The sequence below is a fragment of the Myodes glareolus genome, chromosome 13 (genome assembly GCF_982192425.1).
Source record: "Myodes glareolus chromosome 13, mMyoGla1.1, whole genome shotgun sequence".
Classification (NCBI taxonomy): Eukaryota; Metazoa; Chordata; class Mammalia; order Rodentia; family Cricetidae; genus Myodes; species Myodes glareolus.
In genome coordinates this window covers 12,946,049-12,971,673 of record NC_142038.1, presented here as the reverse complement: position 1 = coordinate 12,971,673, position 25,625 = coordinate 12,946,049, and the positions used below count along the sequence as shown (strand labels likewise).

The window sequence follows — 25,625 nt, the reverse complement described above, 5'->3', positions numbered from 1 at the left end:
ACCAATTACACCATTTACTTGACTACCCAGGTTTGAAGCGGGACAGCTACTCTGGTACTCTGACCCTGGACAGAAAAGAAGGACCTCCCTTGCCTCCTCGTACGGGTGGCACCTGCCCTTGTCACTCTTGTTGTCCTGGGCATTCCTGAAGCATCTGACAGATAGGAAAACTGCGCCTCTGATATTGGGGGCTCTGCCCAAGGCCAAATGAGCAGTGAGAACCAAATCTGGAAGCAACTCTGGGAAGAATCTATTGGGGATGCACCGTGTTGGGCAAAGATGTGTATGATAAAGACATCACAGCCCCAGCCTGCCAAGTAAGATCACCTCCCCTATAAGGCCAAGCTGAGACAGATGGACCATCCTGGGCTTCCTCCCTGAATGCCTCGTGCATCTAAGCTCACAGACATATAGCATCCCGTAGAGCGCCACAGAAGACACAAGCAACACAACTCTCTGCAGTTGAATTGAGACACAGTCACAAGTCACAGTTCTCCAAAGACATGCATTATGGGTAACTGTGAGCTCCAGAGCTGCTCTAGAATGCAAGACTGGGGAAGACAAGAAATCATACTAGGCACATGGAGGATGGCTAGTAACTGTATGTTAAGAAACGGGTAGTCTGGTTGGGCTCCAGAGGTGGGTTCAAGGGTCAAGGGTGCTCAGCTAGGGGAAGGCTTCCTGGCTGGATTGGGATGCATTGTCAGGTGGGACCACCATACCCCAGCAGTATAGGGAGAAATCTCTGGTATCACCTCTCTGGGTTTGTCCAGCCCTTGGACCCGGGCCAGCATTCACCTGGGAGATGTGGGACTGTGTCCTCTGGCTCTCCCCATCACCTTCCGTCTTGTCCGTCAGCAGCCCCTGCACCTGGTACTCCAGCACGTAGCTGTCAATGAAGCGCTCCAGTTCCTCGATCTCCTGGGAGCGGCTGCTTCCTGCCTCGGAGGAGGCTGACGCCGCCGAGGAGTTCTCCATTCCTCCAGCTCAGGGGCCCGGGGTAGCTGGGGGAGAAGAGAACAGACAGCCTCCGTGAGATGCTGCTGGAGGCCAGGACAAGGCCCCGCTTGGGACATTCTCTCCACTCTTAGAAGCAATTGCGTCTCCCAGTTGCCAGAAAAGTTAGTGGAATATTATTGGCTTATCTTTATCATCAAGAATATGCCGAGTTCCAGTGGGAAAGACACTGAGGCCAGAGGAGGCAAGAATTTGACATGAATCCACAGAACAGAGTGTGGCCCCTTTACTGGGCTTTCCCAGGCATGTGAGTCTCATGAACACATGTCACGTGAGGAAACTGGACATGGCAGTGATCCCACCTGACTCACCGAGGCAATGATAGGCATTGTGATTCATTTGTATCCTGCAATATCTTGGTACCAGGCGGGGGTGGGGGTGGGGTGGAGGGCTGTTTCATTGTCCCCTCTTGGACACTATTATATCCACATTATCTTTTGGGCTCCCTCCTGTTCCGGCTGCTGTTGTCCAATCTGCTCCAGGCAGAATTGATAGTACCTATCATCAGGTAGCACCTGCTTGGGGTTGTTCAGACAGGAGACAGCTGCAGGGCCTGTCTGGCCCCTGATCCCTGTGACCTGGAAGTCTAAGGATCTATCTAGCACCTCACAGGGACATCCTGGACAAGAAGGAAGCCCTGCCTTTACGCCTCAGATGACAATTCCAAGGCAGCAGCTTTGTGACCTTCAGTGGGCCTGAGCAGACTGAGCCCCAATTGTTTATAGTACCAGACCTCCAGTACCCCTCTCTTGCATGCCCTCTTGTTCTCTCTCCTCAGGGACACAGTTTACAGAGATGCCATCTTTCGGTCTTCTACCAGTCACTCTGGGAAGCTGACCCTCACTCCAAACAACAGAACCCCAGGCAGGTGCCAAGCGAGTCCTTCTCCCTGATCTCAGGCGGCAATCTCCTAGGCTTTGTCCATCAACTACTTTTCCATTGTGTTTAAAATAAACATGAACATTCTTTCAAGCATGTTCTCAGTAGCTTTAAGGATGGTCACAACGCTACGTAACTGGGACTACTTCCCATCTCCGTTTCCGTAACTTCTCATTATCCCAAACAGAAGCCCCTCGCCCACTCCGCATCAGCCCTTCACTCCCCTGGCCCAGGCCCTGGTAACCCTACCTTCCTTCTGACTCTATGACTTGCTTATTCTGGGGACTGGGTTTAAGTGGAGTCATGGAATAATTTTGTGATGAGTTTATATCACAGTGCATTCCAGGTTCATCCATGCTGCCACACAGCAGAACCTCGGGCACTTTTATGGCGGATGAGATATTGTATGACAATAACACGTCATTGGCCATCTATTCAGTCACCTATTCACCGGCATGCGGGCTGTGCTCACATCTGGCTGTGGAGAATCCGCTATGAACATGGGTGTGCAAATATCCGTCTGCTATGCTGTGTTCGATTCTCTGGGGCACGCACCTACAGGTCCCCCCACATCTATAAGGCAATAAGGGTGCCGCCTCCACAATACCTGCTTCTTTCAATGCTCTCCCACCTAATTCGGCTTCTAGGTCACGGTGAGGGGAGACGGGAAAACCTGTGCAGCTGGCTGAGCTGGGAGCCACAGAGGAGGCTTCTGGCCTTCGCAGTGAGAGCAAACACAGAGGCTGGGATCAGGACCAGCAGGGAAAGGAGAGACGAGGGTGTGCACCTGATTCAGTCACTCAAATGGGATGCCCACCCCAGGAGCCGGCCTCTGCAGTGATTCCCTGGGACCTTGCCCTGCCCCTCCCTATTCCTTGCCAGGTGATGCAGGTGATGATGGATGAGGAGAACCAAAAGGCCAGGAGGAAGAAAAACGCTGAAGCTGCATTTTGTTGTAAAGGGCACCAAAGCGGAGGGTGGTACCCTGAGGCTGCAGACGAGGATAGGGCTGAAGCAGACATGTATGATCAGGGCATGGGGGCACATCTATGTCTGTCTGGTTGTGTTCTGAGACCTCCTTCCAGCTACACCATACTCACGCTGCTGCTACAGCCCCTCAGTGCCTGGCTGCTTACTTTAAGATCAGAATGTAACACACCCGTTCTCTGATGGAAAGACACCCTCCCTATACTGTCCTCCCCAGACTCTTACAACCCAGCCCCTTATTGTTTGGCCCACAGTCCTTTGCAGCTTCCACAGAAAGCACACAAAGCGAGGGGAGCCTGCTGAGGTACCTATCTCTCCTCCTCCTTCTGGTCGTACCTGGCTCTGAGCCCAGAAGCTCACAGCAGTCTCCCTCAGGCTATCAGGGTCTAGAGGAAAAGGGGGCCTAGAACAATAAGATAGTCTCCACCCTTCATTATCCTCCCATCCACCACCTGCTCAGTGGCAAATGGCATTAGGTGCTGTAAATTTAGCCAATCCTTTTAAGAACAGACAGGCATTAGAGGCATCCCCCCTCCCTTCCCCGTTCAAAGATGAGCTGGGTGACCTGCAAGCCAGGAGGCTAGATGCTGGGAAAACTATCATTCTAGCCCCTGGGAATCCATCATTTTAGCCCCCTAATTCCTCAACCTCATCCCCTAACCCACCCAGCAGAGCTGCTGAACCTCACACAGGAAGCTGGGAAGTCTCAAAGTCTGCTTTCCTGGCTCAGTTTTTGGCTTTGGACAAAAACAAAGGACTCAACCACCCTTGGATCTCAAGCGAGCTGCAAGGGAACACAGGGAAGCTGCAAGGGACCCTAGAAGTGAATAGGGGGATTGTTTGATGCTCCCAGGCTCAGAAGTCAGAGCTCTCCACTCTGCTTGATCCCAGCAGGATGTCAACTCTGTATGTGGGCAATATCTGAGCTTTGAGGGCAGAGGACCCAACATGGGCTCACTGTTTTATTTTGGCTAATGTCAGTCATCACATCTACCCAAGACTTCATCCCATCTTTCCCCATATCATTTCTTATGAGGCCTGGTACCACATAGCCCCATACCCGTGGGTTCCCTGTCAGCAGTCTGTTCTGGTGACCCTGTCATATATGTGCTGACTGCTGTCCATTACATGCTAGTTTCTAGATCCTTTACCCACAGGGCGAGCTAGAACAGCTTCACCCAGAACACACAGCTGGGACAACTTTTCCTTTATCACTTGCCAGGCAGACCTGGGCCAGAGTTATATATAGAGAGAGAGCCTGTGGGAAGGGAAAGGCTGGGCTGTCTGGGAGGGAAGATGCCCATAGCTGTCCAGAAGAAGCCATGGGAACCTTTTCCCTGCCAGGCCCCCATCTCATCTGGCCTGTGCTCCAACCCCTCACAGATGACTCTGTGGAAAATATCAGTTCCCTGGCAATCTATTCTTCATCCCTTTTGTCTGGTTGCTACAGTCAGTGCTGGCTCCATGACTCGGTATATTCATGTGTGCCAGAGGAGCACAGGCTGGTTCAGGGGAGGCCTTGCGTGAACAGAAACTTCAGGTTCCCAACCCCTGGGAAGTGGCAAAGTTCAGAAACATGCAGCAGTGGAGGTGTGAGTTGGAAATCAACAACACTCACTGCTGCAGGAGGTAGGTCATCCATCATCCTCTGAATGGGGATGCGACCCCCCCCCCCACTTCAGCAACTCCACTTTAACCCTTTCTCACTCTAACACTGGATAGGGCGTTATTCTGAACACTGGTCTGTGAGAACACAAATGTCCCGTGCCACGATCACAGCATTAAAGGACGTGTGAATTAAAACTCAACGAACCACACTCGCATTTGCATGCACTGTGCAAAGAAGCATTCCTACAGCTTTCGTTTCAAATGTCCACAATGATGCATTTCTTTCGCGGGGGTGGGGTGGGGCGGGCAGGACCAAAAGAGATGATGCCCAGCAGACAGGCGTGGTTAACTCCCAAAATTCAATGGTCAAGAGTCCCCATTATCTTGTTAATACAGATTCTGACTGGGTAGGCTGGAGTTGGATCCCAAATGCTGAGGTTATTTTCCCTTGGAACTGTCTGACTGCATACCCCAGGCTGATCTTAAACGCTTAATCCTCTTGCCTCTGCCTCCTAAATGTTGAGACTATGGGCATGCACCAACATGCCTTGTGAGAGTCTACATTTCTTGCCAGCTCTCAGGACTAGCCAAGATCAGAGAATCCCTCCCATCACAACTACTCTTACTCAGATACCCACTCTGGCATAGCAGGATAGTGGGAGGCTCCATCCTGACCTTGTGGCTAGATAGCCAGCACCCTACAAGATGTTGAGCTCCCCTCTTATAGTACATGCAGGACTCAGGGAGAGCTGGCACACAGCAGGGCCTTATAAGCTGAGGTGCCTATCTCTGGAGGGGGAGGGGACGACCCTGGGCACTGTCTCCACACCACTGTTTCTAAAATCCAGGTTGCATATCTTCAGTGGCACTCTGAGAATCCCGCCTAATCCTACGCGGATGAAGGTATTGAAACATGCCGGCAAAACAGCTTGCTGGAGGATGCTCAGATACCCCTAGCTACAGACAGTCTAGACACAGGCCACTCAACAACTCACCCAGTGGAGTCAGTTCCCCCATTCCTGGTGACGGTCAGCCTTTGGGATCCCCAAGTGTAGATCTCAGTTACCATCATTAACAGTGAGTGGGAATGACAGGCTGGGGCTACTCGATAGGAGACTACCCTGCGAGACCCCGTTGCCCTACTCCGTGAGCCAACTCTGGACAGGGTCCCTTTGGCTTACTGCTCCATTCTGAGAACAGGGTGACTTGGAGCAGGGCTGATTCCCATGCGAAGGCAGAGCACAGGCAGCAGAAGGCAGGGGCTGTGGCTTCTGAGGAGAGTTGGCCTGCCTGTGCAGCTGCCAGCGATCCTGGAATGCCTAGGTAGACAGGACCCAGCAGAGATACTGAGTCATCTGTCGTCACATTGTCCTTGCCATCCAGGCCTCCGAGTGTGTTTCTCCTCAAGAGAGAAACAGCAGAGCAGCAACTGGGCCCAGGACAACCGGGGAAGGGATGAGAGAAGGGGAAGGGCACACAGGTGGGTGCTGTAGGTGCAATTCCGTATTACTTCTGGGCATCCTTACTGTACAGGTCCACCTTCAAGGTCTCAAGGACCACAGGGGCCTCCACTTGGACCTGACACTGACCACCTCCCTTGGCTCCAAGCACACCCTGCCTCCGACACCTTCTTATCCTCCCCATATCCTGTTACTCAACCCTTGGCTGTTCTTAAAATATTTATGGGTCTTTATCTTGCCTTGACAAGATAGCAAGACCCTTGAGGTTCTGTGGCACTCTATACCTGTCTCCAACCCAATCCTAGGCTACACACACACACACACACACACACACACACACACACACTCACACATACACACACATATACTCACACACACACTCACATATTCACTCATATAAACATACTCACATATTCACTCATACACACACACTCACACATTCACTCATACATACACACTCATTCACTCACACACACACACACTCACACATACACACCCTAGCACATGACTTCAGCACCAGCCTCCTCAGTTCTCCTGCCCATGGCCACTGGGTTCCAGTTCTCCCCAGTTCCCACCAGCTCCTAGAATGCCAAAGACAGAATGCTAGGATCCTCCTGTCCAATACCCTCCTCCCAATCCAGGACTTGACCTCTTCCTATAACATTCTAGAACCTCCTCAAGACAATCTATTACAACTAAAGTGTCCTGAACACTTGCTGAACACCGCCCCACTGGTGCCAGGGGACATGGATGTCAGGTAAGATCGACCAAAGTTCTGCAGGGTCACTAGCCAGACAATTGAACTCCATCCTTGGCTGGAGTCAGGTGGCTTCCTTGCTGCCTCTGCTCTCAAGCCGGGGGAATACAAGGGCTATGAGATCTGATTCTAGCACTTGTTAGCCCAATGTCTGCTGCACACCTCTGGGCTGTCCCTAACCAGCCTCCTCATCTGTAAAGAATGCTGATGAGTATACACCTCACTAGGAGATGCACAGATGGACAGATGGAGTGAGGAGATGCATGAGAGAAGGACTCAGCACACCCAGGGACACAGCAATCCCTCGTTTACCACTGGACCCCACAATCACCCTTTTCCCCCCTCTCTGCTTCTGGATTCTCGCCCCCACCCTGCCTCTTTGGATTACACCCGTTTCTGGGGACTGTTTCCAGGCATACATTCTCCATGAAGCTTTACTTGGCCACTGGCTACTGCTGCCAGTGAGCTCTCCTCCCTAATGTCTCACCGTCTTAAACTGCCCATGCTCTGTCTGGGCCTTAAGTCTGATCCCCTCCTGGGCTACAAATATGGGGTACCTTCAATTCTGCCACACTGCATAGACTCAAAGGGCCCCAGTCTCTCTCATCCCTGCACTCAGGGTAGGTAGCTGGGCCCCACTACAGGCTTTCTTCAAAGGCCTCTGGACTTACTGTCTGAGAAAAAAGATATCTTGGAGCACACTGGATAGGAGAAGGGACACCAAATGTGTCCTGTTGTGAACCCAGCAGGGCACTCCAGGTTAAGGCCAGAAAGCTCCAAATGCAGTGGCCCTGGCACCCAGGCTCTCCTCGGGTAACACTGCCTCTCCAGTGTCCCTCTTGGGGTAACCACAGCCCCCGGACAGTTCTTTTTGTCTCTGGAACATCTTCTTGAACCACAGCCCAGCAGGAGTGGTGGTTCCACACCACCTGGGTCTCAGTGGAGCTACAGAGCCAGTCAGTCTTCAGCATGGAGAGGCAACTGGAAGGCGGAGCTGAGACAGAATCCCTTCCCTCTCCTCCTCACGCTGTCTTTTTGAAAGCCGCCTGGCCCCTCAGCCCACAGTGACCTCAACACAGCTATTCAGTGGCTCACTGGGCCTTCTGGCCCTCACAGGCATTCACACTTTTCTCTGCAGTAATAAGACACCATGACCTTGGAAACTTCTAGAAGGAGAACTTATCAGGGCTTCCTGTTCCAGAAGGAAAAGAGCCCATCACCAGTATGGGGAATGGTGGCAGACATGGTAACCGGAGTGGCTGGATGGAGTCGAGCTATTATCTTGAAGTACAAGCAGGAAGCAGTGAGAACAAACTAGAAATTATGAGTTTTCAAACTCTCAAAGCCCTCCCCCAATGCCATGCTTTCTCCAACAAGTTCATACCACTTCACTTCATCTTCCCCAAATGGCTCTTCCAACTGGGGATCAAGTTTTCAAATGCTGAAGGCTTTGGGGGACATCTCATCTAAACCACTACATACAGCATCCCTCAAATGATAAACGCATCATATGCAGAAGCCCAGGCCCAAAGCAGAGCCACCCGAAGCTCCTGACCACCTATGGACTATGGCGTTGTATCTGGTTGAGGGCTTTAAAAATATCTGAGTGAAGCCGGGCAGGGGGGGCGCATGCCTTTAATTCCAGCACTAGGGAGGCAGAGACAGGAAGATCTCTGTGAATTTGAGACCAGCCTGATCTACAGAGCGTTCAAGAAAAGTCAGAGCTACACAGAGAAACCCTGTCTCAAAAAAAAAAAAAATTGAGTGTTATATTTACAAATAACAAGAGTTCATGTACATATCACATTTCTGGCTTTTCCAAAGACCAATCAACTTTGGCCCACCTTTTCATACCATAGCTGTCAGCTGGAGTGAAGGGGTACTGGTCCATTCAGACTACAGTCAACTGATCGATAGCTTGCATAGACCTGGACCCCCTTGTTACCGCTGCACCACACACAGTTGTCTCTCACAAGGCTCCCCTCCCCCACATGGCAGCACACCGGGACCCCCAGGTGTCCAAGTATCACCAACTTCAGCAATGGAATAAGAGGAAGTTGTCTATGAACACAAAAGCAAGTGTGCCCCTCAGAACTTGGAAATAAATCTAGAACAAGGATTGTTCCTTGGGCGTTGGAAATGATACCCACATGGTAGTCCAAAGAGAAATACATAGAGAAGTCATTGCTCAGAGAAGAGAGAGAGTGGTTTTCTTCTCCACAGGGTGGCTGGAAGCGGTATCACTTGGAAGCATTGGGTGGGCCCAGTCAGAAGCAAACCACCACAGAAGGCAGTCTAGTCTCTGTCCAGGGACAGGATGCTCCTCCTCAGTATGGCAGGGAGGAAAGAATATCCAGGGGTGCCCTCACTCCCTTTCATGTCCCCCCCACTCCCCTTCATGTCCCCAGCTTAGGACTGCTGAGTGGACCTTGTAGCTGGCTCCAGAGAAACCAGAACCCAGCGTATCCCTCCCTCCCTTGGCCTCCAGGAGCTGGAAAGCAGAAAGCAGCCAGCAGGGCACTGATGCTCTTTCTCCACAGGGTTGGTGAGGAGCAGAGAGAGACAGGGGACACAGTACAGGAGCAGCAGCACAGACAGCTCAGCTGGAGGCAGGCCTTTCCTCTTCCGGGTACCTTTTATGTATCCTATACAACACCCAGGCCCACTGGACAACCGTGGGCATCCTGAGCTCAATTTGTCCCCAGTGTTGTCATAGTGCTCCGTGAATTCTCCATGAGCCCTGAGGAGACGGAGCAGCAAGAACTTTGGATCCTGGGTTCCCGAACTGGCCTCTAGGCCCAGGGCCAACATTGTCACGGCTACCTCTGTTACTCCCACTCACACAGCTGGCCTTTGAAAGCAAGTCCTCAATACCGTGTCCTTGGAAACGATTTCCAAGCCATTTCTAAGACTATACTTATCTTCAAATAAACTCATAAATGCCCCTGTGATGTGGACAGTAATAAACACTAATTTACAAAGCATTTACCTTAGGCCAGACACCATGTGACAGTAATTTAATCTGTAAGACGTCACGATGCAGACACCATTTTGTCCCTGCGGTACAAATGAGGTTACTGAGGCAGACAGGGGCTGGCCAGAGGTAACTTGGTTTATAATAGGCTGAGTTAGTGTGAAAACCCACACAGAATGGCTCCAAAACGTGACTATTCTAACTAGAAAAGAGGCACCCAGCGTGTTACTCAATCCCCACTTTGTCCCTTGCTCAGCAGCCACGAGCTGCTGGATCCCATTGAAGGCTAGGGTGCTTTGGAACCAGATTCAAGTCAAGGCTTGGGGCCTGCACAGGTGACAGAGAAAACTGCCATCAGGTGGTCAGATCCCTGGGGGCAGTTCAGGTCTTATGCCTTCCTGGGGGCTTCACAGCCTATTACGGCTGGATCTGTGAGCTCTTATAACCCTGCTCCTGCAGGCAGAGCAGGTGTGCAGCGTCTATTTTACAGCTGGAACTCCTAGTGCACCCTGTCCTGCTAGACAGGGCAGGATAATAACCCAGGATCCTGATTCCAGCCCTCCATATTTTCAACATCACAGAGACTAACCCTACAGCATAAGCCAATGAATCAGTGGACATTCAGGTTGAGCTGGGATGAGTCAAGGACTCAGATGGCAAAAGGAACAATATGGGACAGAAGGTCTTATGAACTACACAGACGTCCTTCAGAGAGGATAGAAAGACTCAACTCTTCCATAGACCATAAAGTGGTCTATGTATACAGTCTGTCTTGTAAAGAAAGTGTTTGGGGCTTGGTCTTTTGATTTAAAAAAAAAGTGTGTGTGTGTGTGTGTGTGTGTGTGTGTGTGTGTGTGTGTGTGTGTGTAAATACCAAGGCCAGAAAAGGGCATCAGGGGTCCTCCATCACTCTCAGCCTATTCCTTTGAGTCTGGATCTCTCCCTGAATCTGGGGCTAGCATTTTCTCTTCTAGGCTGAGAGCCAGCAAGCCGTAGCAGAGCTCCTCAAGTTCCAGGTGATGAAACATAGCACAGAGCTGGGACACAACACATGGAACTCAGAGCCTGGACTCAGCTGGATTCCTGAGATGCTTGCTTCCCACACCCCCAGGTTGCTCAGCAGACAAGCATCCAAAACACCCTTCCCTTTTCTTTCTTTTTAGACCCACAGCAGGCTTTGAAAGCGACAACAAGACAGGCTGGCAGTGGACGATGCATTCTTGGTCTAACAGACTGTGCCCAGGGAAAGCTCACCCCCATGCTGTGCCCTAGACCAGCTTAGACACCTAAGGGACAAGGGGGTCATCAGTCTATAGCTGCCGGATACAGCGTTCCCACACACAGGTTCCTTTGACTGCAGTCTCACAGTCAGGCTAATGCACAGGTCACGACTCTCTGCACAGGACGGCCCCTGGGAGCATCTTAAGCATGTCACCTATATACTGATTAGCAACGTCCTTGCTGAGTGGGACCTCGGCTGTCATCGAGCCTGGTGAACCCTTCCAGAGTCCATGGGTTCAGAAGATATCTGTCTTGTGGGTCACTGCTAAGATGGCAGATAACACATGGCTCTTTTGTGAGCTTGGAATTACAGCTATGCCCACCCTCACCCCCTGCCCCCAACATGAACACAGATTAATGTGGTCATGGCCTTGTGGCTTCTTAGAAAAAGAAAATCCTGTTCTTTTCTTTTCTTTTCTTTTCTTAGAGATGGATAAAAAGGGGGCCTAAAGCAGTAGTGGAGAGGGGAAGTCTCAGTTCTATAGAGCTGAGATGCTCCTACAGGGTTCAAGCCGGAAGGATGGTCCTCCTAACCAGAGCATATCTGCCCAGCATCGATACCAGTGCCTGCAGGAGTGCCTCTTCTGCTAGCCAAGAGTGAGGAAGCGACTCTCTGATTTCAGTGAGATTCGCTGTCTCCCTAGGGATCCACCTGTGTAGGAAATGTCACTGATATAGGACAAGCCGCTCTGGGATTGCTGCCATAGGGAGCCACTTGGGCTGGTCAGGAAGAACAGGGAAAAGGAGAGAACCAATTTCTCTGTAAGAAGAGAAGGGCAGACATGTCCACTTTGTCTGGCACCATCCAGGAGAGGGAGGATGGCCAGGAAAACACTCAATATTCCAGTCTGGGGTGCAGACACAAGCTAAGACTAGACTGGGGACACTGAGCTGTTAGAATTTAAAGGAATTCTTTTTTTTTCCCCTTTTTTGGTTTTTTGAGACAAGGTTTCTATGTGTATCTCTGGCTGCCCTGGAACTTACTCTGTAGACCAGGCCTGGCCTCGAACTCAGGTATCTGCCTGCCTCCGCCTCCCTGAGTGTTGGGATTAAAGGCATGTGCCACCACTGCCCAGCTTCAAAGGAAATTTTGACTCTGGTCCAGTCCTTAAATATCTGTCACTGGTTCAGCATCTGCTAGGCAACATCTAGACCCCATTCTACCAAGGTGAATGGTGGCATGGCTCTATCCTTCAGAATACCTTTAGGGTAGCAAGGAGAAAGTCAAAGACAACGTGTCAAGAACACGGCACCAAATCCTGCCTAGAGCCCCAGAATACATGCCCAGGTGGAGCCTGTGTGATCTCAGTAAGTTCCACCCTCAGTCTTCCTATGACGGGTGTCTCACACAGGAAGAAGCCATAGACAGAGGAGAGCAGACAGGTGACATCAGAAGCCAGAGGACAACCAGACACAGCGGCTGGTACATGCTTGTAATCCCAACCTAGCGAAGCAGCAGGAGGATCCTGAGTGCAGTGCCAGTCTGAACTAAATAGTGATACCCTGCTTAAGACAAAACGGGAATCCAAGGCCCACGAAAGTTGGTCAGCAAAGCACCAGAAGCTAGGGAGACCTTGGTGTAGAGTCCCAGCCACACTGCCAGAAGGATCCAGCCCTACCCAAACCTGACCTTCCAGCCTGTAGCTGTAAAACCGTCAGCGGGGGTTGTTTAAGCCGAACGTTGCTCTTTGTCACAGCAGTTTCAGGACAAACACCATTTGTGCACAACATACACTGCATATGTGACAGCTCCTTGTGTGCACACACTGACCCCAGTAATAGTTCCTAGGTACAGAACAGGCACCAAACCAGAAATCAGCATTGCAAGCTATGCAAAGGCCCTGAGATGCTTTCTTTGGGCAAGCATCCTGTGTCTCCATTTTAGAAATGGTCAATTTTAGGAGGTAGTGTTGGCATCAACCACACTTGGCTCTTATTGGGTGCATGGGAAATTCTTCAGTTCATCTCAGGGCTTACTACTGGAACCCAGGGCCTACTGCGCCAACTCAGTTGACTGCCGGTCAGGAAGAACAAGGGAAGTTCCCATGGAAAACAAGGCCACACAGGAGCTCAGAGTAAACCAACCTCAGAGGGGCATAAAGTGCAGCAATCTATGAGGGTCTGTGAGCTCCAGGTCTGCCAGCAAGGTGGCATATATCTGGCATTTCTAGACGAGGAGAGCAAGCCAGAGCCCAGACAATGGAGGAGGCAGGTGGAGAGGAAGAGTACAGAATGTGAGAGGGTTCATTTCACAATTTTCGGGCCTGACTCAGCTAGCTACCTGCTGTGTAACTGCCACTCTACAGACAGCCATGCTGTAGCCTCTGCCCACTGCTGCCAGGCCAGCTGACAGCTCCCGAGGGTGGCAATGTGGGGCATAGTCTCAACTGTGGGGTCTTGGGTAAGTAGTTCATATGGAAGTTATGGGGTCCAGGCAAGAAAACAAAAGCCTTTCTTGCTGGAAATAAGAACTTCAAACTGAGCTTGGTGCTCTGTGTGTGTATGTATGTATATTTGCATGTACCTGTGTGTATGTACACGTGTGTGTGTGTGTGTGTGTGTATGTGTGTGTGTGTGTGTGTGTAGCAATACAGGGTGACTCCTTTAATCTACCTGGGTTCTCTGATCTAAATACACTGCCCAGCACACACTTCAGGAAGGGAAGGCAGGTGATGTGGCTGTAGGATGAGGGGAGACTTTGACACAGCATGCATGCACCTCCAGACCACATCTGACTGGTAGAAAAGTGGCTTAGTCATGATTTTTCCAGAAGTTTCTGTTAAAAGGCATTTAACTAAATATTGAACACTCAGGAAAAGAGCTGAGTATGCTATTAGCCGTTCTAGGCCAGGACACACCTGAGGCTGAGGCCCACCTTTGATCCCTCACCTCTGCTGATCACCTTGAGTGTACACTGTTTTTCTTACCTATATAGGAGGACAAACACTTAAAAATAAAACAAAACCAACTCCTTTAGTTGAAGAATATGGAAATAAATCTAAACTATAATTATATTTCAACTTATACCTGAGCAACATATTAAGAAAATACTAATAGCAACAATAATAACAACTCAGATAACTTTGCATGGCTTCATCTGAGTCCTTTCCAAGTACTGCAAACTTGCCCCTCTCTCCAGTCTTCCAGGGGACTCCTGGATCTGTACGGGATTCCCGGCTCACTACTCATGGTTTCCCACACGTTTCTGCCTGTAGCATACTAACACAAGAGACCTCCTCCAGAACTCCTTCGGAGCCCCGAGAGCTGCCAGCTCCCACTGGCACATAACGCCAGCTCCTCTGGCCACTGAGAATTCCCAGGATGGAAGTGACAGCTAAGAACTTCAGGAGGGTCATTTGTGGTTGGTGCCTGTTCCTCTGGGGCCGGTTGTAGGTTGGGGTTCAGAGGGGCCAACCAGTCTGGTTGCGGCTCCACCTGCTTCAGGGCTACTCAGAACCCCGGCGTCACCACTCCCTGACCCAAAGCAGTTAGCCAGCAGATCAAGAGTAGGCCTGGGAACCTGGCACCTCCCCTTTGTTCTCTTTCGTTGGGGCCCAGAGCCAAGGGAGCGTGTGAGCAGCAAGCTTGAGCTCTGCTGTGCTGACAGCTTCATCCAGGCTGGTCACCACCTGCTAATTGCATCCTCAGCACCACAAGCCCGTCCTGCCCCGTCCAACTGTAACAGTGATGAGAGCTGCCTATCATAAAGCCTGAGCCGTAGGCTCCAGTGCATTCTAATCCACGCCTGTACTGAGGCTGCTCTAACTTCAGGTTTGGTTCAGCCTCTGCTCTTGCTTCTAGTCCACATGGGCATGGGAGTCAAGAGCATTTTCCAGTCTCCTCAGGGAGTTTGCTGTCTGGCAGCTGGAGGGCTTTATGGTAATTTAGTCTCTGGCTCCTAGGCTAACTGGACAAGGATAGTGCAGAGGACTCCTGAGGGAGCAGAGACCACCCGCTGGCCTCCCCACATCACAGGTGGAGCCAACAAGGTGATAAGCACCAGGTGACAACCACAGAGTAGTAGGAGGTACTTGTCCTTGTTCTGTGGTTACTGCCCTGGTTCCCCTGGAAAGAGGCTGGAATTCATACTATGATGTAAATGACTAACTGCGAGTTTCAACAAGGGAGATAGAGAATAAAGAATGGCCCGACCACTGGGAACCCAAAGACATACAGAAAGAAGGCAAGACAACACCTGGAAAGGAGTTCTGTCTTTTCCCAGTATGGGTGCTGCTGGGGGTGTCCTTCTAGGTCAGGGCTGGCTCCTGGAGGATCTCCCCCCCTCCACTCACACACTGATGACCATTGCAAGGAGAGGGCTTGTTTGTTCCGGCTGCCCAGCTAACTTAGCCCTGAAACAATCGCATAGAAACTGTATTAATTAAAACACTGCTGGCCCATTAGCTCTAACTTCTTATTGGCTAACTCTTACATCTCAGTTTAACCCATTTCTATTAATCTGTGTATGGCCACGTGGCAGTGGCTTGCCGGCAAAGATTTGGCATGTCTGACTCTGGCGGCTCTATGGTGTCTCTCCCCTACTCTGCCCTTCTTCCTCCCAGCATTCAGTTCTGTCTTCCCTGCCTACCTAAGTTCTGCCCTATCAGCTAGGCCAAGGCAGTTTCTTTATTCATTAATCAATGAAAGCAACACACAAACAGAAGGGACTCCTATACCAGACGACAACACAGATTTCTGGTTCCAAGGACAATTAGGGGCTTGGTGGCCAGAGACTTAGATCTAGTGGCTCTCCCATCAGTTAACTGTGACCTTGGATAAGCCACAGCTCTGGGACACTCTGGTATCTGTCTCTACAAGAAAAGGACCCTGACCTCCTCCCAGGATTGGGAAGGTAGTCTCCAGCTGGACCTCATGCCCTGGATGTGCAGCAGGCTGTTCTGGCTGGGGGCCAGAGTTCCACCATTTCTGTCTCTGTTATGGCATCATAGCAGCAAGAGTAGATTCCAGGCTAAATATGGAGCCAGAGACTCAGGCTTCTCCACCTGTAGGCCTGGGCCCAGCTGACGCCGCTGCCTTCCAAGCCACTCCAAATGCTGATTCAGAGACTCTGCACATGGCCAAAAGCCAGACGGGTCAGGAGGGCCAGGGCAACAAAGAACTTCCAGACACATCAAAATGCAGCAATGTGAGGCACTCCCCTCTAACGCAAAAACAGGCACGTGCCTGCCTATTAGTTCAACAGCTCAGAAGAGCAGAAATGCCTGAGAATCAGAATACACCAGTTTGTTTCCTACAAGGGAATAGGGACATAATCTTAAAACAGGAGAGTGTCCTTTGTGAGGCAGGACATGTAGGATGAGGTATAAGACCTCCCTCTTTAAATAAGACCATTTATTATTGACACCACAACCTCACACAGACACTAGAGAAGCACTCCATGGCTGACAACATGCTTATGGGAGGCCGAGGTCTCAGAGGGGGGCCAATTTCCCATCTACAGACTCAAGCTAAGTCTAGCTCAAGTGATGTAGTATGAGTCACATCCACCTCCCCTCCACTCCTATCACAAATGCAGTGGCATCTACTATGCTGCCAGAGGCTCACATGTACCCCTCTATAGATCGCCTTGAGTCTTGGTTGCAGGGTGACCTGATTTGATGGGGTCACACAGGCTTAAGATAGGCCTAAGAAGAGGGAATCTGGGCATGAATACATAGAGAGAAGACTATGGGAAGGTGGGAATGTAGAAAAGAGATGCATTCCCACCAGTAGAATGAAGTCGCAAAGCATTGTGGGAGGTAGAAGGAGACGGCGTACACATAGGAAATAAGAGAGAGAACAATGCTAGAGCCTCCATTTATACTGTAGCCCAGGGAGGACAGAAACAGTAGAAGATGACTCAAACTCTTGGCAAGCCTGCGTTCTCCACCAGTTGGGAGAGGGGCAAGGAATGGTGAGAAGGGGGGCAATGACCCTGAAGAGATTCCCCCCTCACAGGCAGAGCTTCTGCCTGCTTAAATCTGAAACAAAGGTTGCTTTGGAGATGGCAGAGGCAACAGATCCAGATAGAGGATGCAGCCGGAGGCTAGGCAGAGGAACCAAAAGCTACCCAACCTGGTGGAAGGGACCTAGGAAAGAGTAGGTGGCAGAGCAGGGCAGGCAGGGAAGCCAGGGGAGGCAGCTGGAGGGTCATAGGGAGAGTTGCTAGATATATGGGTAGTAGAAAGCAGTAGATAGATAGACAGACAGACAGACAGACAGACACACGTAGATACAAATGATATATACAATGTGAGCCCTAGCATCGGTTCAGCGACTAGTTAGGTGAAAAGAGAGTCGCCCAGACAAGGAATGCAGACTGGAATCACGAACTGGATTTAGGACTGCCATTCTGACACAACTGAGGTGCAGCTGTCCTGAGATGGTGGTGGGGACAACAGGGCCAAGGAACAAGGTAGCTGGGGAAAGCTGGCACTAGGACTTCCAAAATCCCCGGCATTGACAGGCCATGGAGAACAGGTCCCTGGAGAGGAGGGTGACCACAAACGCTGGGAGAGCAGGGATATGCAGGGTATCTTGGTCAGGGTTACTGCTGCTGTAGTGAAACACCATGACCAAAGCAACGTGGAGAGGAAAGGGTTTATTCTGCTTCCACCTCCAGGTAACAGTCCATGATTGAGGGAAATCAGGAAAGGAACTCAAACAGGGCAGGATCCTGTAGGCAGGAGCTGATGCAGAGGCCGTGGAGGGGTGCTATCTACTGACCAGCTCCTCCTAGCTTGCTTACCCTGGAACCACCAGACTGGGATAGCACCACCCACAATGGGCTGGGCCTGCTCCCATCAATCACTGATTAAGAAAATGCTCTACAGGCTTGCCTGCAGCTGATCTTACGAGACATTTTCTCAGTTGGGGTTCTCTCCTCTCAAATGACTCAAACTTGTATCAAGTTGACATAAAATCAGCCAGCACATGGAGGGTATGACTGGAAGCAGCAGCAGTCTGAGGGTGAGGGTGCCCTGCATGGGAAGGCCACCAAGGTGGGCAAAGCAGAGTGCCCATGGACCTGGCACTTAGGAAAGTCCCTGTATTAAGGCCTCCCATGAGGTGACAAGATCCTTGAAGGCTTGTTCATTTCTGAGCCCCTGAAAGAGAAACTCCACAGTCACTAAGAGGCAGCACTGAGGGGGTGGCAGGGGCAAGAGACCAAATCAGCTCACAGCTGCCAAGTGTGTCCACACCTTCTCAACGTTGCTCTGCCACCCCGAGGGGTTCTGGGTTCTCTGGTGAAACGTGGAACTAAGAACTGGTCATGCTGATGCATTCCTGTTTCCAGATGCACTTTACAGTATCATTAAGTCAGAGTTTAACGAAACACAAAGATACATGTGGAAGATTTGAAAATTTAGCTTCTATATAACCTTCTATATAAAAAGCAAAAGTAAAAAAACCCAAAAGTCAGTCTTAAATATTATGTTTGTGAATACATACATATTATATATACCATATATGTAATATACAAAATATATATTATGTAATTGCATGATATATATGTCTTCAAAAATATATAGCTAAAGTTTGGATTGCAGATATTTCAAACCAAGAATGATTTAGGTCACAGCAGCCTCTCATTTTGCTGGGAAGTTGGGTGGCCAGCCAAAGTCATGTCATTAATTAATGACATAGCCAGGACCAGAAGCCACACCTCCTGAGGTACCCCAGCTCCTGTTGCTACCACATGCTCCAGCGCAAGTCAAACGGATGTCAACAGTCACAGAGGCCATCTCAACCCTGCTGGTCCCCACAGAAGGGGCTGGGAGGCTCCGCTGTGTTACAAGCTGTACTATCGGTGGTTGGGGGTCCTGTTTTTACAAGTATCTTGGCTTTGTTGTATAGAATCACAGATACCTCCATGCCATGGTGCCATGTCTTACACATGGAAAGCTCTCCAAAGGCCATGTGTTGATGGTCCTCCCTCCCCAGTGTGATGCTTTGGGGAAGGGGTGGGAAGTCTAGGAGAGAGGAAGAGGTTTTAGGGTCTTGAGGTTACACCCTTGAGAGGAATTATGAGATGCTGATCTCTTCTCTCTCTTGGCACCTTGGCCAGGAGTTATTTACATGTCCCCATCCTGATACTGCAGCCTCAACAGACACTCAAAAGCAACAGGGCCAATGGACCTTGGACTAAAATCTTCCAAACTGACTGCCAAAACCCCTTTTTCTATTTATAAGTGGATTATCTCAGGCATGCACTACAGTAACAGAAAGCCAACTAAAACAGGTCAACTGTGTGGGTCACACGGGCATGCAGCTGTGTCAGGGAGGGGGGCAGCCGAGGGGGGCAGGCAGACTGAGCCCAGCCACACAGCACCTGCTGCATCCAACATCAGAAATGTGGTATGTCTGCTGGGGTCTTTCCTACAGACCCACCGTGGCCTGGTTCCACTCTGGAGTCAATTTGTTCCAAGTTCCAATTGGACTCCAGAGTGAGATAATTTTCCTGTAAACTGCAAAGGACTTAAGCTTCAGATGAAGACTCTAATTAAAATATAGGGGGAAAGTTACATAAATATTTCCATAAAAGAGCAAAGAATGTAAAAAAAAAAATAAATTTGCAAGAAGAGAAACCATTTACAGCAAGCTGGCCAGTCATCAAAGAAATCGAGAAGGAAACAGTGATACCGTTTCATCCTTATCAAATCTGGAAGAGCAGCCAGGAAGGCTGACCCAGGAGGAAGGAAACACATTTTCTGTCTGGAATGGGAGTGAAAGCAAGCCGGTGGCCTGTCTTCTGCAGAGCCGTGTGGAGCAAGTGTTTAAAAAGCTGTTTGAACACATGCATAGCTAAACCTGACCTATGAAACCTGACCTATGAGAACGCACCTGGCCAACTGTCTTGGAAGTGTGTGCAGAGGCCACTGCCCCAGGACAGGTGTCCGCTAACTCCTGACTTCTCTGAGAAGCCACTGACACATCACAGAGATCTGAGGCAAAGGGTATTTGCTTTCTGATTCGACTGGAAAGAGCTGTGGCAACGACACAGGGGAGGAAACACCAAAAATTCCATGAGCATACACATCCAGAGGCTCACTGGCCAGGACAGAGCCATTCAGAACCCTGGCAGACCAGCTGCTGGATCTCTATGAGCCAAGGTGCCACGCTGGGAGAAGAGACAAGCAGACCTGCCCCTTAGCACCATTGCATGGCCTTTCTCTTGCCTGGACTTCACATCTCCAGGATGACACATGGGACAACAGAGTCACAGCTTTGTGTTAGTACAGACTCCCCAGAGAGAGCGTGGGGAATGCCACAATGGAGGGGGGCAGATCACCTGGTGTGATTCACAGCAGGTCATGCCATTGAGGAAAGGTGTGGGGTATGATGTCCAGGCTGTATCCCCTAATCCACCTCAGCCACACACAAAGCTGTAGGTCTTTGGAATGACTCCCAATGTCACATACTAGCATCTTCTCAAACTTTCGGAGGCCAAAACAAGCCAGGAGCAAGAGAGAATCACTTCAGGGATTCGGGGACAGGGTGAGACCCAGGCCAAGCCTTTCTGTCATGGCCTGTGAAGGTACTCTGGGTCTCAGGTCACTCCTGCCGCTTCCCTTCACAGGTTCCACCCTAGAGAGAGCACAGCTACACAGGACCACAGGAAGTGAGTTCCACTACAACAGCAGCCTCTCAGACCCACGGTGGCCTCCAGGTATGGAGTCATCTTCATTTTGATTTCCTCAGTGTTGACACAGGAGAAAAGCATTTGCCCAAACCCCTCAGGCCATGCACTTACACGCCCTGTATCCTAGTCTTTGTAGATGCTACTTTGGTGAAGCATGGTTGCTATAGATTGAGACGGTATAAAGATATAGGGCTCCCGGAAGCAGGATCTGCAACCAAAATCTCACAGAGCCTTGGGGATTATCAGAGAAGTGGAATCTAGGGGAGAACTCGGGTTACCACAGGGGTACACAGGAGATCTACAATGAAATCAGTAAGTGCTGGGTCACTGTGGGCAGGTCACTGGCCGTCTCCTGCTGCTGCTTCCCTTCCCTATAACTACATCAGGTGTGTGCTTTTTCAGTCAGTGAGCTTAAGAACACTACAGCCTCCTGGGCTCTTGTCAGCTGTTGGCCTACATACCTGGGTCCGAGGAACCTACATTTTGATGAAGTCCCTGGCTGACAGCAATGGTCAGGGCCCAGACCAACATCTGGCAACAATAACAATGTGTTTATAGAAGTTCTGGTTTCCAGCGTCAAAAGGGCCTGGTTCTACATAGGAAGAATAGCATACAGCCAGAAGAACGATGTACACAAACAGGCTGGGTAGGACAGAGTGACAGAAACGCTTTGGCTTAGATTCTCTCTCATCAGAACCTTGCATCTCAAAAAGTGTGGCCATATATTCGTCTGTGCACTTTGTATGCTGCTGGAAAACATCCAGGACACGTTGTTAAGCCCATGTCCTTCTGTAGTCACCGTGATTACGGTGGCGGTACAGGGCAGAGCTGTTTTCTTCTACATCCATCCCTTAAGACAGGGGTGTTTTTTACCTATGTCTCCTCAAGGTTCTGGGGGGAAAGGCAACAGACCAGCATCATGAAAATCCCCATGTTACTTCTACAAAGCACATGGTTCGGCCGGGACTCCCTACATACTCGAGAAGTGTCCTGCCTCTTCCCATCCTCCATCAACCTCATCTCCAGATTCCTTGACACTTGCCTTTCCCAGGAGTTGAAGTCTCCTGCCCCTCCAGGCCTGGCTCAAGCCAAGCTGCCTACCCAGCCCCCACTGCTCAGCTGTTTCTCACTAACAGTCTACAAGCCCTCCCAACTTCCGGATGAACAGGTCCTCCCTCCGTGCATGTGGGCTGTGGAGGACGCACAGGGATGAGCTAGGCAGATTCGGAACCTTCGCAGACCTGCTGACCTTGTTTGAAGATGATTAACACACTAATTACAACACAGTGTGAGTAAGGAAGGCATGTGCAGCAGAGGGCATGCTGTCTGTTAATTACAAACCTACTGTGGTGTTCTCTAAAAATAGTGCAACTCCCTCCCCTGGCAGTCGAGGGACCCGAGAATAATGTAAGCTGAACTCCCGTTCCCCTGGGTCTGGTGTCACTCACATACTGCCACATAGATCAGAGGCCTAAACACCTCACAGTGCGCATATGGGCCAACCAGGGCTGAGGCTGCATTCCTGACCCTACAGTTGGTCCTGTCTCACCTTTCAGGAGGCCTGAGGATCTCAGACTCATCACCCAGGGCCAGGTGGCAATGGGACCCCACAACACTGCTCAGTCAAGTCCTCCAGCCAAGCTGTCTCTGGAGGGTCAGCATCTCCGACAAGTACTCTCCTCCCCTTCCACACCACTGCCAGCATGGAAAGTGGGTGAGGGGCAGATGAAGAGGCATATGTATTCATCTCTAAAGTGATACAATGGCCTGCTTTGCTTCCAACTCCAGAGCAGGAGGTCTGAGTCCAGACAGGCTCTGCACTTCAATGAATACATCACACTAGACAAAAGGCTTCCCTGCCTCAGTTTTTCTGTCTGTGAAATGAGGTCAAGCCCACAGAGTTGATTAAAGGACCGGGTAAGCTAGGGTAGGCTAACTGCCTTCAGCAGTCGGAAACACCCCACCCTAGTGCCAGTTTCCCTAACCCCCATCCATCTGCCGTCATTCGCTGGTTTCAGCTGGCTTTGAGGCCCTCTAAGGGGACAGAGTGTCCTGTACGGAGACACACAGCACACAGAGGGCAGGTCATTGACCACATGAACGTCAGACATCCACGAGGCAAAGGGACAACCTTGAGGCAGGGGCATGGAAGGTGGGAGACACAGTATGATGTACACAGTAACTACAGAATTAGCACCTTCATCCTGGAAGCCTGCAGTTAGGCTCCCAGGGAGTTCTATGCAAATAACTCTCCTGCTTTCTCTTTGGCCCCAATCCACTTAAATGCCAGCTCCTGATGGCCTTCCTAGTCCTGCTGCCTAACTAAGCCTCCACCTGGGACACCAGGACCCCCCTCACATGGCAGTATGGCCACTTCCTTTCTGGCTATGTCTCTCCTCCATTGCTCCACAGAGGCCAAGTCACACGGTAATTATTTAAGAGAAGACAAGAGAGTCTTTGCTCTCCCGAAGAGCCTCCTTCCTCCCTCCATCTGCCCAACCTGTCCTTCCTTTAGAACTCCCATACTCCTCAGATGCAAAGCTGGCCCTGCCTTGGCTCACATGATCTATGGCCATTTCCCTTTGCCTAAAAGCCCCCAGTACTGACATCCACACCTTCTGTCTGCACTTCCTTAGCCATGCCTTTCCTGTGTCAAGCATAACTCCTCCCTGGAGCTCAACACTCCCCACCCAAATGGGTAATAATACCATCTGGGTACCAGGGGTGTAGGAAGACTTAGCAATCATGCTCCAAAGGATAAGGATGCTCACGCTGGTCTTCAAGCTCGATCAGACAAACCATTGGGCTCAACACCTGTCTGTCTCTGGTTTTTGGCCTCTTCAGCAGTGCAAGGTGAGGTATTGGTTCCATCTCATGAAGTAAGCCTTAAATCCAAATTTTAAAATGTGGCTGGTTACTTCCATAACGTCTGTGCCACTGATGCACCAGTATACCTTCCTGGCAGACCTTTGCTGTTGTAGCCTTGTCAATAGCGTATGATTTTGTAGGTTCCATGGGACCCCTTTGACCAACAACTCAACAAGATGCAACCCATTCCCGGCACGGGAGGTTTTTCCTAGTGGCATAAGATGTGAGGCCAGAGCACTGTATATACTGACTCCATTTAAATTCTTTGTATATATTTTAGGAAGCTTCTAAATAGTAAGTTCACATAAGGCTTTTCCAAAGACCTTTAGTGTTTGTTGTCCCGCCCCATATTTCCTCCTGTACCTCATCCTGGGAGACATGGACACAAAGTCCGGCCTCTAACTAAGAAGCTATTTGCAATTTCTAACTGCTAGGGGAGGGAAAATCAGTTTTCTCCAGTGGAGTATCACACCACTGTGGATATCAACCATACACTAAGGCAGGCCCCATTCTCAGGAGCAGTTGGCCAGCACAAAACAACTCAATGTGTATGTTTGGGTTTTGTTTGTTTTTTGTTTTTAGAGAGAAAGAAAAAACATGAAGTTGGGTGGGTAGGGAGGTAGGAGGCTCTGGGAGGAACTGGAGGAGAGGAAAAATATGATCAAAATATATTGTACAAAAAAATTAAGGGAAGGAAGGAAGGGAAGGAGAGAGGAGGAGGGAGAGCAACCAAACACAGGAGGGACGGGGCTACAGTAGCCCAAGAGCACCCTGAACAGGCATGCTCTTCCCTGCTACCAGGCAACAGAGAAAGCACTCCCTACCCCAGCCTGGCTGCCCTCTCTTTTGTGTCAAATGGAGAAAGTGCTAGTGGCTAAAGGGTGCCAGAAAGCATTTATAGCGATAACAAGGAGAGGGGATCCTTCAGCTCCACTCTGGGCATGGGCAGCAGAAAAGGAGGGAGTGGAGAAGGAGGTTCTTAGAACAAAGAGATGCCACAGGGCCAGGATGAAGCCAGTCTGCAAATTTAAGCCTAGAGCAAAGTATCATGGGAAGAATAGGGAGGGATGCTACACACATCATTCTGGGATGTAGGAGGCCTCAGGGCTTTTTACAAAAACAACAAACAAACAGAAACCCCTCCATATTCAGGCCTGATAGGCTGAAAACAGCGCTTGCTATATCTGGCCTTCTCTCACTGTGAAATGGAAAAGCTAGAAGAACAAGTGCCTGAGATCTCATGATGCTGGAGAGAGGTGTGTGTGTGTGTGTGTGTGTGTGTGTGTGTGTGTGTGTAACAGCCTGACAGCATCAGGCTAACACGTTAGCCCATGAAAAGAAGGCGAATCAAAAGCCATATTATGCCAGAACCTCAGTTCCAGACATCAGTGTGCATCTAGGAGGGCACCCTAGCTGAGAGAAGTTCTGAGCCCACGTCTTCAAGTTGGTGGCTGGTAGCCAACCTTCTATGAATATCATCCCACTGGGGGCCTTCCAGGAGGTCAGAACTCTACCAACACTCAGCCCACAGCCCAGTACTTCAGGTGTAGAGTGAACACAGAGAGCAGACTACAGGGCAGGGGCGTAGACAACATACCAAAATTTATAATGGTGCAAGAAGGAGCTGGCACACCGCAACAGACAGGGCCAGGGCACCCAGGAAAGCGTGGAAGTAAAGGTCACAGTAGAGAAGGTCTCTGAAGAGTGGGGTCAAAGTCAAAACCTTAACTTCCCATTAGGCCTGATTCTAGGACACACATGATGAACACTGAGGTCCCAAGGATGGGACTGCTAAATTGGTGGCCAGTATGATAAGAGAAAGGAACCGGTCACAAAGGACTATAGATATTACAATTCCACAGCAAAGAATTATTGAGGACAGATACGTCTCCAGAGAAATCAGATTAGTGGTTCCCCAGGGCTGAGCAGATAAAGAGAAATGGGGAGGTGATGAGAAGGTCCCTGGTATTAGATGGCCGTGATGGCTACTAACACTATGAATATATCAAACCTAGCTACTTTACAGTGGTAGGTTTCTTGGCATATACATTTTATCTCACTAAATCTTGTAATATGAAAGAAAAAATAGGCTGGGCGGTGGTGGTGCACAATTTTAATCCCAGCACTTGAGAGGCAGAGGCAGGCGGAGCT

General features: G+C 50.2%; 1 protein-coding gene across 2 annotated transcripts in view; it reads right to left on the bottom strand.

Moving 5' to 3' along the window:
• Ctif (cap binding complex dependent translation initiation factor) overlaps positions 1–25,625 on the bottom strand; it is a 256,126-nt gene that overhangs the window by 198,114 nt on the left and 32,387 nt on the right. For both annotated transcript variants that reach the window (XM_048419124.3, XM_048419127.3), the window contains exon 2: positions 799–1,004. In XM_048419124.3, the coding sequence (XP_048275081.2) occupies positions 799–978 (180 nt within the window). In that variant the 5' untranslated portion in view covers positions 979–1,004. The remainder of the gene's footprint in view (positions 1–798; positions 1,005–25,625) is intronic.